The sequence below is a fragment of the Lupinus angustifolius genome, chromosome LG09, assembly GCF_001865875.1.
Source record: "Lupinus angustifolius cultivar Tanjil chromosome LG09, LupAngTanjil_v1.0, whole genome shotgun sequence".
NCBI classification, from domain to species: Eukaryota; Viridiplantae; Streptophyta; class Magnoliopsida; order Fabales; family Fabaceae; genus Lupinus; species Lupinus angustifolius.
The window spans coordinates 20,332,256-20,345,894 of NC_032017.1; the positions used below are offsets into that span (position 1 = coordinate 20,332,256).

The window sequence follows — 13,639 nt, forward strand, 5'->3', positions numbered from 1 at the left end:
TATATATATATTAAAAAGCAAAATAAATGTAAACGAAAAAATGGTTGGCTAGATTCGGATATTCATAAGATTCGGGGACTGAATTCTGTTTTTTCAGTTTTCTCTGTTTCTGTATATAAATAAAATATCATAATCTCTTTTAAAAGGCAATTCAATTCAATTCAATTCTTCATTCTCGGATCGGATCTTCCACCCTTTCTTTCTCTTCAGGTCATTCTCTTTCTAACAAATCAATTCGCCATTTTCAATTATATAATCATCGCAATGTTCCTTTTTTTGCTCTGTTTTTTCCATGCATTCCATTATTTTGGATTTGTCATCTAATTTCAAATTATATTAAGTGTTTCTCTATTCAGATCTAGGAGTATTTTTATTCTTTTGACGTTTTTTTGTGCTGGATTCAGTTATGTATTCAATATTTTTACTTCCATTTTCATGATTTCGGTTTTTATGGGGTGAGGGCAACGTGCTTGCTGAAATTTCTATCTGAACTGCACCATAAGAATAAATGGAGTAATATGTAGGACCAAGAATTTTCATTTGCAAAATGTAGGTTCAGCTCGATAAATAAATTATTAGTCAATATGACATAACACAGTATCTTTTGCTTCATATAAATTTTAAACCTTTTTGGTTCTGGATTTTGTTTAGAGTAGGCTATTTAGATTGTAGAAATGGAGATTTATTGAAAATTACTGTTTCCTTTACAGCTCACTTTCTTCCATTGCAGCCAACCTAATATCTCCTATGCTGAATTAAAGCAAATATGCTTTATTTTGAAGGGTTATGATTTATGAAGCAGATTTCCTTTTAATAAATGCTATATAAGATAACATATTACATCGAGAGAACGAAATAGCTGCATATTTTAAACTTCATGTAGTATGTAGAATACCAAACCTTTTCCATGCATTGTGAATCCAGGCATATATTTGATAGCATTTATGGAGCAACCTACTTCAGAATGCAACCATTTTGTCGTTTTATTGAAATCTATTTCAGGATGCAACCTTTCGCGTGTTATTAATTTCCTTTCCAGCTTATGTGTAATGACGCGTAATTGGATCCATGTCAAGCTCAACAGAACATTTATTAGCTTAGTTTCAAGTTACTTGCTAGCTGTTCACTTAAGCGTACTGTGCAAGTTTTTTCTTTCCTAGCATCGTTATTTATAGGACTTGGTGGAACCTATCTGCTCACATCTTGGACTGTGTTATCTGTTGGCTTTTACTAACGTGCTTCTAAATTTATAAATTTACAGGAAAAACAAAGGGCATATCACAATGAAAGCATTGATTCTGGTCGGAGGGTTTGGGACAAGGTTGAGGCCATTGACACTCAGCTTCCCTAAGCCTCTTGTTGATTTTGCTAACAAGCCAATGATTCTTCATCAGGTAGAGTTATTTTAAGTTCTTTTCTAGAACTCTTACATCTTTATGCTAGATTTGTAAATTAGGGAAAGGATCTGTTATTGAATTCTTTTCCTATGCAATATCGGACGTATTTAGTCTTGATAGCATTCTGTCCATGTTTTGAAAAACAAGAATTCTCTGATTTGTATATTCTAGCTATATGATAAGAAAAAGCAATTTTCTTATGTGTGCGTGAATATGTCTTTAGGTGCATCTTGTATGTTTATTTCCATTAAAATGGCTTGATATTGATACCTTTTAATTTGACTTATTTTTCAGATTGAGGCTCTTAAGGCCGTTGGAGTTACTGAAGTCGTACTAGCTATTAATTACCAACCAGAGGTAAGAATCTTGGCTCTCATTACAACATTTTTTGTGCAATGCTTAAAGAGATTTATATGGGTAAACTCTCTTTATTTTGATGCTGTCGATGCTTCCTACTGCAGGTTATGCTGAATTTCTTGAAAGATTTTGAAGCAAAGCTTGGCATCAAGATCACTTGTTCTCAAGAAACTGAACCACTGGGAACTGCTGGCCCCCTCGCCCTTGCCAGGGATAAGCTGATAGATGATTCCGGAGAGCCATTTTTTGTTCTCAACAGCGACGTTATCAGTGAGTACCCACTGAAAGAAATGATTGAGTTCCACAAAACCCATGGAGGAGAGGCTTCTATAATGGTGACAAAGGTAATATAATTGACCAAAAAATGTCGGTTGCAATAATGTGAGACGATGTACACAAATTAGACCATTTAATTTACAATTTCCCTCAAATTGTGTAGGTTGATGAGCCATCGAAATATGGTGTGGTTGTGATGGAGGAGACTTCAGGGAAGGTTGAGAAATTTGTGGAAAAACCGAAGTTGTTTGTTGGTAACAAAATCAATGCTGGAATCTACCTGTTGAACCCTTCTGTTTTGGATCGAATTGAACTGAGACCCACTTCTATTGAGAAAGAGGTTTTTCCAAAGATTGCATCAGAGAAAAAGCTATATGCAATGGTCCTGCCTGGATTTTGGATGGACATTGGACAACCAAGGGACTATATTTCTGGCCTGAGACTCTACTTAGACTCATTAAAGAAAAAGTCATCTTCAAAGTTGGCCAGTGGCACTCACATTGTGGGGAATGTCATTGTGGATGATACTGCCAAAATTGGCGAGGGATGTCTCATTGGACCTGATGTTGCTATTGGCCCTGGCTGCATTGTTGAAGCAGGAGTTAGGCTCTCTCGCTGCACGGTAATGCGAGGAGCACGGATTAAAAAGCACGCTTGCATATCCAGCAGTATTATTGGATGGCATTCGACTGTTGGACAATGGGCACGAGTAGAGAATATGACAATCCTCGGAGAAGATGTCCATGTATGCGATGAGGTTTACAGCAACGGTGGTGTGGTTTTGCCTCACAAGGAGATTAAGTCAAGTATTCTGAAGCCAGAAATTGTCATGTGAGGTTAATGTTGTTCAAATTGGTTGTGAAGGGGTAGTAAGTTATCGAGTCTGGAATAGGTTTGTTTTGTTTGTTTTCTTTTTTCTTAGTTAAATTTCTTTTTACTCTCCCGACTGCATAGAAGACAGTTTTTCGTTTAGAACAATTGATGCCGTTATATAAGGAACATATCTTTGTAAAGGGCATGAATTTGGTATATGTGCAAAAAATGTGTATTTTTATGTGTATGTAGAAATCAATTATGAATTATTTGTGTATCTCCTGTCAATTGAACTGTCAATTGGGCCATTCTGGTATGAATACAATCAGTCGTTACATGATATCTTGGAAAACTGGTGCTGTTATGCTAAAGTGATTAGGAACAATAGTCTTGCACTGACCACATCTCTATTCCAAATTTGAATCCTACAGTTGAATAATGTATGCTTCCCCTGAATTATTACACACTCTTTGGTAATCGGTAGTACAAAGAAGCTTGAATTGAGTTATATTATGCTGAGATTTAGACTATTTGATAGTTGGTGGGGCATTGTTATAAAATTGAAACTTTTAACAGGTAAATCTCCAACATTATGTGGTTGAACGAGTATGGCGTTGATTTATTCTGTTCTTCCTATTTCTTGTGCAAAACTATGTGAAGAAGGGGCCATAATATGTACTTAGTACTTTACACTTTTACAGTAACCTTTTTATTGTGTAACTCGAAAGTATCAACATTCCCTGTATAGTGGTTTCTAAGAGTCAGTTTAGTGGTCAAGTTGTGAGACATGAAGTGTGAGTATATAAGTTCAAACTTGAAAGTTGCATAATTCCTCCCTCTCATTCTCCATTAAATTTTTTACCTATACAAAAACATTTGGTGCAGGTACATGTTCTTATAGCAATTTCTTCCTACATAGACTCAAAGTTGAGTGGGAAAAGGACATATTTAAGCAACTACATGTTGGTAGTGAATAGTGATTATTTTAATATTAAGAATGCCAAATGGGATCAGATTAAACCAGAACTTGCACCATAGGCCATAGTTCAGACTAATAAAAGAATAGAAACTTTTGTTTATATGGGTTTGCCATAGTGCAGAAACTTTTGGAGCTGATGACAATAACAGCAAATAGACAACCTAGTGATTTTAGTTTTCAGCCATGTAGTCAATAATTGCGTTTATGAGTGGCTTAAGCACAATACCTAATCAAAATCGGTCAATATTTGATGAATGCTATGATTCCAATGAAAAGCTTCATCCAAGTACAAGGTACTACATTTTCTTAAAAAATTAACATTTAAATGATAAAGTATAACAAAATAGTTATAAGAGTTTTTTACACTATCATCAATATCAATAGTTCAACTCCTAATACACATACACATGAATAATGAATATATTACAAAACTTTATACTGAGTTTATAAATATTTGACTCCTTTGGAACTTATTGTTTATTACTAATTATTCTTACTTCACCTCCATTATTATACAATACATACACACAAATTTTATTTATTGGGCTGGCCCAAACAACAGATCCAATTAGGTTATGCTATAAATTAAATGTTCAGAAAATTCCCAATCGTAAAACCCTAGTAAAACCTTTCCTTGTTTTTGTTGTTTGTGCTAGAACTAGAAATGGCGCTCAACTCAATTCTTCGCAAGTCAGGATCTTTTGCGAGGGCTCTTGCTATGACGGGTCAATTGACAAAGACCCATCAGAGTTATCACACCGTTTTGTTCAGCGCCATCAATCAGCACCCGAATTTGAACCCATTGGTTCCAAGGTTTCAATTTTCAACTACAGCTGTTAAGACTAAACCCACGTCTGATGAGAACCTTATTCGAGTCATCGAATCTGAAATTCAATGTGCTGAAGAGACCGATGATCACACTGTGAGTTCCATCTTTTTTTCATTTCGTATATCATATCCATAGTATTACTCTATTATTTCATATGAATAATTTATTTCATAGGTTATTATTCTTTCATATGACTACATGTTTTACATGACAGTTAAGTAGGTTTTTATAGTTTAATTTTTGTTAAATGGGTTCTCATATTCAAGTATTTCCAACACTTGATTAGCTTTCATTTTATGGTCAAATATTGTATGGTAATTGTTCATACCAAATATCTTAGCTCTTGAAAAATTCAGTGACATTTTCAAATAATTCAACCTTTATTTATAATCATTATGTATCTCTTATGCAATTGTTGAACTTTATATAATTATATTGCTTGTAGTGTGATCAAATCATAATTTGTTTTTATATGGGGAAATAGGATGACGCGGTTCCGAGTAATTTTCCATTTAAGATACTTGACAATACCGGACAGCAGTCTATAATACTTGAGAGAACATACCAAGGTGAAGAAATTAAGGTGGAGGTTCACATGCCTGATCTGGTCACGGGAGAAGGACGAGATGATGATCGCGATGATGATCCAGAGAATCAGGGTGCACCTCAATCAAGCCTTCCACTTTCAATCAGTGTTTCTAAGAAAGGTGGACCCTTTCTAGAATTTAATTGTGTGGCTTACGCCGATGAGATTGTTATTGACAGCTTGTCTGTTAAGAATCCTGAACTTCCCGAGGATCAAATTGCTTACGAGGGACCAGACTTCCAGTAAGGCCTTGCTCCCTTAATTTCGTTATCTTAGTTTTAATTATAGTTTAATATTCTCTCAGTGTTCTAGTAAGACCATTTTGAACTTATTCCTTATTTGTCTTCGGCAGGGAATTGGATGAAAACCTGCAAAAGTCTTTCCACAAGTATTTAGAAATTAGAGGAATCAAACCTAGTGCAACCAATTTCTTGCATGAGTACATGATCGACAAGGACAGTAGAGAATACTTGGGATGGTTGAATAAGCTCAAGAAGTTCGTTGAAGCATGAGCCTGGACATCTCTTATGCGTCCAGACCATCCTTCGAAGACACAGCATGGACGATACTGAATTTTTGTCTAAATTTGCGTATATGTTCTAATGACTTACATTCCAAGAAAAGAATGTTCAGACATCGATCGTCCCAGTTTAGTAGTTGCAATTAAAATTGGATTGTGTTTGAAAATTCTTAGTAATCCTATTTAGCTTAGCTATATCCTTTCCTGGGGTTGCTTTGTCAAAGCTTTCTCAAAGGGTTTATTGTTTCCTTCAGATTCTACGAATGCTCTCAAGTTTTCCTTCGCATTTTGAATAAATTATCGTTTATCTCGTTACCTGTTAGCATTAGAGCCTTTGTCTTACAATTTTAGAATGAGGGATTTCTAATGGTTTAGTTAAACAAAATTGTACTTATTAGCAATTCCTCTAACTAAATAAGGAATTTATTTTGGTACCTGCTATTCCAAAGTATTAATGGCCTGAAGCTTGCTATCTCATTATTTCGTGAACATAGTATGAAAATTTGGCAGTAACTAAATGAGAGTTAACAAAAATAATGTTGTGAAAAAATTTGGAGCACTTTTAATTTTGGCTTGGATCAAGGGTGTCTTGTAGATGGAGACTTAATACCCTTTTTACCCTCTAATAGTTTTAACTATAGAATAGAACAAAGGATAACCACATTCAAGCGTGTCATGAGGAGTGGAATATTAAGATAAAAACATTGAAAAGGTGAAATTAAAGAGATGATATTAATATAAGTAGTGGAAGTTGCCTTGGCTACAGGAGAAACAGATGCTTACATAAGATTTAATCGGTAGAGTATATTTACACAAACATACGAAGCTCAAACACTTAGGAAGAAGCAAATACTACATCAATGATTGTTCTACCCTTTCCAAAATGTTGGTCTTCACAAGACTCTAGATCAAAAAAGGAAGCTGATACAGAAAGCCTTATGAACCGCACTACCCTCTCTGAAACCATTCCATTCTAGTATATCCAAAAAAACCCATATATTTTAATATTTGTAAGATTGTACTCATGTGCCTAATCACACCTGAAAATTGTTTGCTTCAGTCATACATAAAAAACAATGCATATTTTGTTGAATAAACCACATATATCTACCAAATGGAAGAGTGTTATGAGAGGGTTGGGTTTGGAGGTGAGTAAGCACTTAAGGCTCCATTTGGTATAGCTTCCTGAACATAAAAAATAACATTATATATGCTAAACATGAATCCATTATTATTTGTCAACTACTATCACATGTAAAGCCGTGAAAAGTGAGTGAAGAAAGTCAATATCCATAATTTCATAGAATATATTAATGACTTACAGTGATAACTAAAATTCCAAAATCAATTAGCCACCCAAGTTAAGGCTTTTAGCATTCAATGAAGTCTGTTGGGAAAGGCAAACATTAACCAGTGTCTTGTTTGTTGACTGCAAAATAATAACAATGACGTGAAAACAATAGCTCATGTGGATGCTCAACAAATATAAAATCTGCCAGAAATAGAGCAGATCACCAACAAATCCATAGTTGAAAATTTATATTCTCTGTACATTTTCAAAGCCCTATTCCAGTAAAAAGAAACTCATGACATTTTTGGTCAACTGCCAGCTTCTGAAAGGGAGAACCACAATCAAGATGCTATAACAGGCCATACATTAATTGCCACTTTGTAAAGGAAACAGACAGATACCACAAGATAGGACAAAAGCACTCTGCAAATAATAATAAAAAATGTTGCAACCAGTGACGATCTTGAACACAACTCTAGGTGGTGCAAGTCCATGATCTACACAAAACAAGACTTAGAACAATTAGAATATAGATAAATTTTAAAGGAAAAGGGAATATTTATTTTTGTACACTGATTTTAAAAAATTTGGGGCAAGTGCTCCCCACCTGTCCTTGGTTGCAACCTTATATTCACATCAATTAAAGCATTTGTCTGAGCTGCTGGTTTTCCTTACGAAGAGACTTCACTTCATTTAACAACTCGGCTTGGTTTTCCAGAATAGATTTCATCACAGTGGACATTTCCATCTGTTCAATATGACCATTAATTAGGGAGGGATTACAAAATTGGAAATTAAAACTAATTCCAGATGCACACCTCTTGCAGATGAAACTGTCTTAAAATTTCAATATGAAGGTTTCTCATATCCTCGTGTATGGATTTCTGAAATGAATCTAGGGTTTCTTCCAGGGTTCGCTGAAAAAGCTGAAGCGTAAATGAAGATCCTTGTTGTGCATCCGATTGAGATGCTTTGTGTTGTGAAATTACCCCCTGTCATAAATTTCACAAATCAATAAACAACATACAAAAACTAGAGCAACTAACATAAAAATGTATCAACACTCAACAGATTGTCATGATGGATTCTGTAACTAATTTGCATTCAGAGTAACATCAGAACTAACAAGATCTATATCAACTAATCCTATATATGGCCTGTACACTACGAGGTCTGAAGCACAGAAGCGGAAGTACCTAGGATGATGGAGAAGAGAAAAATGTTCTACACTCTTCTACAAGCAAACAACATATGCAATGCAATCATCAGATCTAATTAATCTGTATATATTAACATACATTTGTTGGTGGTAGAGAGCTTGATTCAATCGTAGCAGATATATCGGACTTTGACAGCAAACTACTTAGAAGTTCATCTCTGGTTTCGTCTCCAGATTTCTTTATCTTGGGTGAACCAACTGAAAGGGATACTCCGTCGCCGAAGGTAGATGTAGTGCTGATTCTTTCAGCATAAGTAGAAAATCTTCGAGGAAAAGGTGACATTCTTGGAGAATCAACGATTCTTGGGGAATCAATATTTGTCTGTCCGAGGCTTGTTTTTGTATTGATGGACAAAGTCGAGGAATTAGAGAACAAGTGATCAGGAAATGCCAATGAAGTCTCCTGGCTTGTAGAAACATCCTTGGAACGTAAATTGGTATAATTTAGGCTTGAACCTGAATAAGAGCTGATACCCATTAATGAGGATGTATCCTGCAATCCAGAAAACATTGATCCTGTTGTCTGACCACCAGAAGGCAGCATCCCAAAACGAGATGGTGCGTTGACAGGCTGACGAGAGAAATTATATTTATCAGATAGCTTCTCACCACCCCAAGCTTCTGGTGGAGTGATGGAAGAATCTTCATTCTTTGAAGATGGAGGAGGAGTTGAGCCCACAGGTGGAAAGGACGATTGAGTTATATCCTACATTATGTAAGTAACTTAGTGTGCAATATAATCAGTCAAAATAGAAGAATCTACTTCGGAAAAAATAAATATCAAATGGAACTTCCTAGAGCAGATACAATAAAAAATTCAAAACAAATAGGCTACATATAAACATGAAATCATTCACAATGATTTGATGAATCAATCAAATAAAACGAATAGAAGTACTTAAGTAGTATGCCTTCCCTGACTCAGTTAAATCAAATGCGTGAACTAAATTCTGCAAAGATATTCTCAAGCTCAAAGAGCATAAAACATCAAAAGAAAGATGTGACTTATATGGGGGTGCAAATAAGAGCTAAGATACAACAACCAAGCCTTACCTCCATTAGGTCATAAATCATGTCCATTGACAAGGTGTCAACAATGGAATATTATAAGCAAGGGGAAAAGGAAGGAAGAAAAATGACATTTCAATTTAAGAATTCCAATCATACAGCTTTTATCAACAACCAAATTTGCATCCCACTGTGAATTAGGGAATTCAGGTGCAACATTGTTTAAGTAGATGACAGGATATAAATGTTTGGGTTTTGAATTGAAGGTTTAAGGTTTTATATTTCCCAGATAAATTAAATTCAAAATACGGGCCATGGGAGAAAAGAACCTGCTTGGCAATTGAGCCTGATTTCCAATCTAATATTGGGTGATCAATATTTCCTTCCTCTGAATTGGGAAATCTTCGACTAGATGATGGAAACAACATCATTGAAGGTTTTCTATCTGCAAACATATCCTTCTTTGTTCCACTTTCATCCCACATTGAGGGTGTAAATGGCTGAACATCCACAAGAGGGGAGAATACCTCCATGTCGTCCTTCAAGTTATAACTAGAACGTGGAGCATGCAATCTTGACAGTGCTCCACCTGGCCATAAAGAAGTCCGATGCGGTGTTTCCTCTCCAGCAGACACATTTAGTGAGGTCGATGAAAATTCACTGTTGGACGTGGTAAGTGAAGATGCTTCAAGGGAGGCACCCAAACGACCAGGATTCCTTGTAGTGGACACCGATGTAGATACAGAAATGCTTGAAGAAGTTGCTGAAGGTAGAGGATCAGGCATAAGGATTGAATCTTCAACTGCATCCCCCATAAGAGCAATCTCAGGAGTGCAACTCCTTTCATTAACAATAACAGGTTTTGACCTTTGCCAGCATAAACTAGTAACAGCCTGTTGCAAGCCAAGATAATTTAGAGTAAAAAATAAAAATAAGATACTAAATTCACAAACATAAATCGGAGTGCTAGAGACTATTGTTTAATTTAAAACATTTTCATTTTATAGTATTCATGAATGACTAATGATATAGGACACCCTTTAACTACATAACAAAGCAGTTGGGAAATGATATATAGAAATGGAAATCTCTATAAGCTACTGACCTCTACTAATTTGAAAACACATTATTGCATAATATATTTTTAGAGCAATAAAAGTTAAGAACATTAATAAAGACTCAATTAACAAAGATTTGTGAAGGAAGAAACGCTAAGGCAGCATTACTCAAATAATTAAAATTAGGAAAGCAGGTACTAGCCGTTGGTCATAACAGACTCAAGAAAAACATGCTTAGTACTTATCTATATGTCACTCAGTATGCTATGATTAGAGACTTCATAAATTTGACATAGCATGCATATTTATTATCAGACAAAAATAAGGTAGCTTGCTCATCCATTATAACACATCAAAGGAATTACTAAGAAGGCAATCGAAACCAAAGAGCCACAAGTTAATCAATCTTGTATATCTATTATCTTATAATGCCATCTTTAACCAATCAAGGGTTGAGAGACATCAAGTAATTTGGGAAGTTAAAACTTTAAAGTAGCTTGGGTAGTTTCATATTCTAAGTTAGTTGTACATACAAACTTACAAGATAAATTAAGCATTATGCAAGTGCTACTACTTCTGTTAGACCATCTTGTCAGCTCGGACAAATATTAAACAATAACCAACAAGCAGGGAATGAATTAAACCACGCAAATCAAGACAAAACATTGTAGATGAAGCAAAACTTACCTCTGAACCACCATAAGCGTGAAGAACAACAAAAGGTTTTGGTTTTCCTCGAACATCATAGAATGCCACATGGCCATTGCTAGTTCCAGCAGCTAGCATTAAACCATCATCTCTAAAAGCCAATGAAGAGAAAGGAGCTTCATAAGAAATGCAAGCTGATGGTTTTCTAGAACCAGAGTCATAAGTATATAGTTTCTTGTCAAGACCCACACTAGCAATGATCTGTAAATGGGAGAAAGATGTCAGAAAGTAAAATTACCCCAACTCAAAGAAAAGGTAGTGGACAGCAGGATGAAATAGTGTCACAAAGTATGTATATAAAATTAAAACAAGCCATGAAAAATGAGACCTTGTCATTGGATGGAGAGAAGCTAATACCAGCAGTTGGTGCAGAATGCTGCTTCAACCATGAAACCTTATTTTTTCAAAAAACAAAAGGAAAAGAAACAGAAAATGAATACGGCCAGTCAAATCAAAAAGATTCACTTGACATAATAATAAAATAAAGATAAAAAAGTTGAGAAAGGAAGAACTTGCTACAGAAAGACGTAATTCTTTGAACTACAATGCTATGAAATTGACTACAATATTATTATGAAGGTTGTATAAGGAGAAAGATGTTACAAGTATAAGTTTTTCACTATTAGAATTTTAAACGGAGAAGACCAATTAATTGCTTCTAATATGGGCGGAGTACAACTGCTTTAAGGCTATTGCATACCTTAGGGCTACGACCGGTTGTATCCCACAAATGTACTGTCCCATCATCACCAGCAGTCACTAGAAGGTGACGACTAACCCGAGAATAATCAAGAACTCTCAACATCTGGTCTTACAATTTCAAAGATGAGAGGTTAGTCCACACACTGATGCAAAGCCAAGCACCTAGAAGAAGTTTCAACAAAGCAGAAAAACCTGTTGATTGGGATCCTTGAGTTCTGCAGCCCTTGCCCCAGAAGCAAGGTTATGAAGTATAAGGTCCCCGCTAAGGCTGATAGAAGCCAAATGTTCATCTTTACAATTGTACATCACACCTGTGACAGTATTGGTGTGACCCCTCAGCCATTTAATACAGCGCTTCCTTTGCAAATCCCATATCCTTACAACTTGACCACTTCCTCCAGAACACATGTATCTGGATGCCTTGGTGCTGAAGCTGATAGCTGATATAGATTCCTGAACACGGGCAAACAGCATGAAGTAACCCAGAGAGATAAAAAAAAGGAAGTGCTTGATTGAGCTGGAATCATGTTACTATCAGGACCACTAACACTAAGGAATGACCAGATAATTACAACAAAATAAAGAATTTATGCAGTTAACATGATCTATGATAGAGTATTATGATGTAGTTTGATCCATGTCACCAACCCCACCTAGTCGGATTAAACTTGGTTGTTGTTGTAAAGAACTTATGCAGTAAAGTAACTCTAATTGCAATGCAAGGCCAGACTGAAATTTTGGCCACTTCTCTATCGCAGCTCCGAAAAAGTTGGAACAGATACCCGAAAGATGACATGAAAGTATTCTACAAAAAAGGCTTCCCTGCCTTTGTTGCCTCTGACAAATTCAGAAAAAGAAAAGGTCCAAGTGTCCAACTTTGACAGAACAGGGCAGTCTTCCCCCATATGCATAAATTCTTTAATCAAAGGGTCACGGCAAGAGTTTTCAGTTTCAAATACAAGCTTATATTGATTATAACATTGCATTTAATGTGACTTCAATTCTAATTCTAAATACAACCACTTGAGACAATGCTAAACAAGGCCATGATTTAGCATCAGTAGACCTCATGTGAGGGTTTTAAGATTTGCACGTGTTCATTATTTTGTCATTTTGTGCATAAAACTCCACCTAGTCCAAACCCAACAGCAGAAATTACCTCAATACCGTCTCCACTATCAGTACCAACAACGGGAATGGTTCCCATACTGTTCCCATTCTTATGCCACAACGAGATCTTATCATCCCCAGCACTGGCCACAACCAAATCTGTTGAAGAAACCAAAATTCATAAAAACAAAGTAAGAACCATGTAGTCTTAACACATTTTTTGTTCAGCTAAATTTTTAGGAAATAGTCACTTTTTTCCAAAAGCTCTCACTAGGATTTTGATTATAACCGAGTTTGAACACAAAATAACACAATCTAAACACAGACTGAGAATCAAACAAAATCACCAATAGCTAAGTATTTTAATGTAGCACAATTTGTAGAGATGCAAACCCTATAAAGCAATTGAGAAACTCACTAGTGTGGTTCCACTTCACAGAATTGACTTGAGAACCAGGGTAAGGGGTGAAGCTGAGGGTGCAAGGATCACCGGGCTTGACGGAAGCATCAAAAAGCTTCACGGTGTCGCCGCCACTTGCTGCCAACAACGCCATTGACGGATCCCTAAAACTTTCCAACTAAGTTTGAGAAAATGTCAGTGGTAAAGAGAGTCGTGTGAGATCGGAGTTGGATTCGACGGTTTTATGGAGAAATCGGTGGCAACATTTTTCGATTTGGATTTAGAAATGAGAAACCCTACAACGGTTCAGAGTTTGGAAAATTTTGAACTAATAAGTTATAGAAAGTGAGCGCCTTTTATATCATAGCCATCATCACCTGGGTGGG

General features: G+C 35.8%; 3 protein-coding genes across 5 annotated transcripts; 2 read left to right on the top strand and 1 right to left on the bottom strand.

The window, feature by feature from the left end:
- On the top strand, nucleotides 120-3,084 carry LOC109357502 (mannose-1-phosphate guanylyltransferase 1-like). Its single transcript, XM_019601496.1, has 5 exons — nucleotides 120-210; nucleotides 1,262-1,394; nucleotides 1,692-1,754; nucleotides 1,859-2,098; nucleotides 2,194-3,084. Exons 2-5 carry the CDS (start codon nucleotides 1,284-1,286, stop codon nucleotides 2,863-2,865), a joined length of 1,086 nt encoding a protein of 361 aa, XP_019457041.1. The 5' UTR covers nucleotides 120-210; nucleotides 1,262-1,283; the 3' UTR covers nucleotides 2,866-3,084.
- Nucleotides 4,425-5,980, top strand: LOC109357503 (uncharacterized protein At2g39795, mitochondrial-like). The gene is made up of 3 exons (XM_019601497.1): nucleotides 4,425-4,744; nucleotides 5,136-5,479; nucleotides 5,590-5,980. Exons 1-3 carry the CDS (start codon nucleotides 4,487-4,489, stop codon nucleotides 5,747-5,749), a joined length of 762 nt encoding a protein of 253 aa, XP_019457042.1. The 5' UTR covers nucleotides 4,425-4,486; the 3' UTR covers nucleotides 5,750-5,980.
- LOC109357387 (protein NEDD1-like) lies at nucleotides 7,374-13,605 on the bottom strand. Of its 3 annotated transcripts, none has more exons than XM_019601323.1 (11): nucleotides 13,272-13,605; nucleotides 12,903-13,012; nucleotides 11,936-12,196; nucleotides 11,742-11,846; nucleotides 11,370-11,435; nucleotides 11,021-11,242; nucleotides 9,605-10,168; nucleotides 8,347-8,973; nucleotides 7,867-8,040; nucleotides 7,656-7,796; nucleotides 7,374-7,545 (listed from the first exon to the last, which is right to left on the bottom strand). In XM_019601323.1, the coding sequence occupies exons 1-10, from the start codon at nucleotides 13,405-13,407 to the stop codon at nucleotides 7,689-7,691; spliced, it is 2,373 nt and encodes a 790-aa protein (XP_019456868.1). In that variant the 5' UTR covers nucleotides 13,408-13,605; the 3' UTR covers nucleotides 7,374-7,545; nucleotides 7,656-7,688. The 3 variants fall into 3 exon arrangements, with proteins under 3 accessions (XP_019456868.1, XP_019456869.1, XP_019456867.1); XM_019601324.1 differs by having other exon boundaries at nucleotides 7,374-7,796; nucleotides 8,347-8,603; nucleotides 8,634-8,973; nucleotides 13,272-13,604; XM_019601322.1 differs by having other exon boundaries at nucleotides 7,374-7,796.

Bases quoted from the DNA above. Each gene is read 5' to 3' on its own strand.
- LOC109357387 (XM_019601323.1), bottom strand. From the start codon at position 13,407: ATGGCGTTGTTGGCAGCAAGTGGCGGCGACACCGTGAAGCTTTTTGAT. The intron at 11,436-11,741 runs GTATGCAATAGC...TGAAAAAATAAG, and splicing joins CAACCGGTCGTAGCCCTAAG to GTTTCATGGTTGAAGCAGCA. The intron at 11,243-11,369 runs GTCTCATTTTTC...TCCCATTTACAG, and splicing joins TCTCTCCATCCAATGACAAG to ATCATTGCTAGTGTGGGTCT.
- LOC109357503 (XM_019601497.1), top strand. From the start codon at position 4,487: ATGGCGCTCAACTCAATTCTTCGCAAGTCAGGATCTTTTGCGAGGGCT. The intron at 4,745-5,135 runs GTGAGTTCCATC...ATGGGGAAATAG, and splicing joins AAGAGACCGATGATCACACT to GATGACGCGGTTCCGAGTAA. The intron at 5,480-5,589 runs GTAAGGCCTTGC...TGTCTTCGGCAG, and splicing joins TACGAGGGACCAGACTTCCA to GGAATTGGATGAAAACCTGC.
- LOC109357502 (XM_019601496.1), top strand. From the start codon at position 1,284: ATGAAAGCATTGATTCTGGTCGGAGGGTTTGGGACAAGGTTGAGGCCA. The intron at 1,395-1,691 runs GTAGAGTTATTT...CTTATTTTTCAG, and splicing joins AGCCAATGATTCTTCATCAG to ATTGAGGCTCTTAAGGCCGT. The intron at 1,755-1,858 runs GTAAGAATCTTG...TTCCTACTGCAG, and splicing joins CTATTAATTACCAACCAGAG to GTTATGCTGAATTTCTTGAA.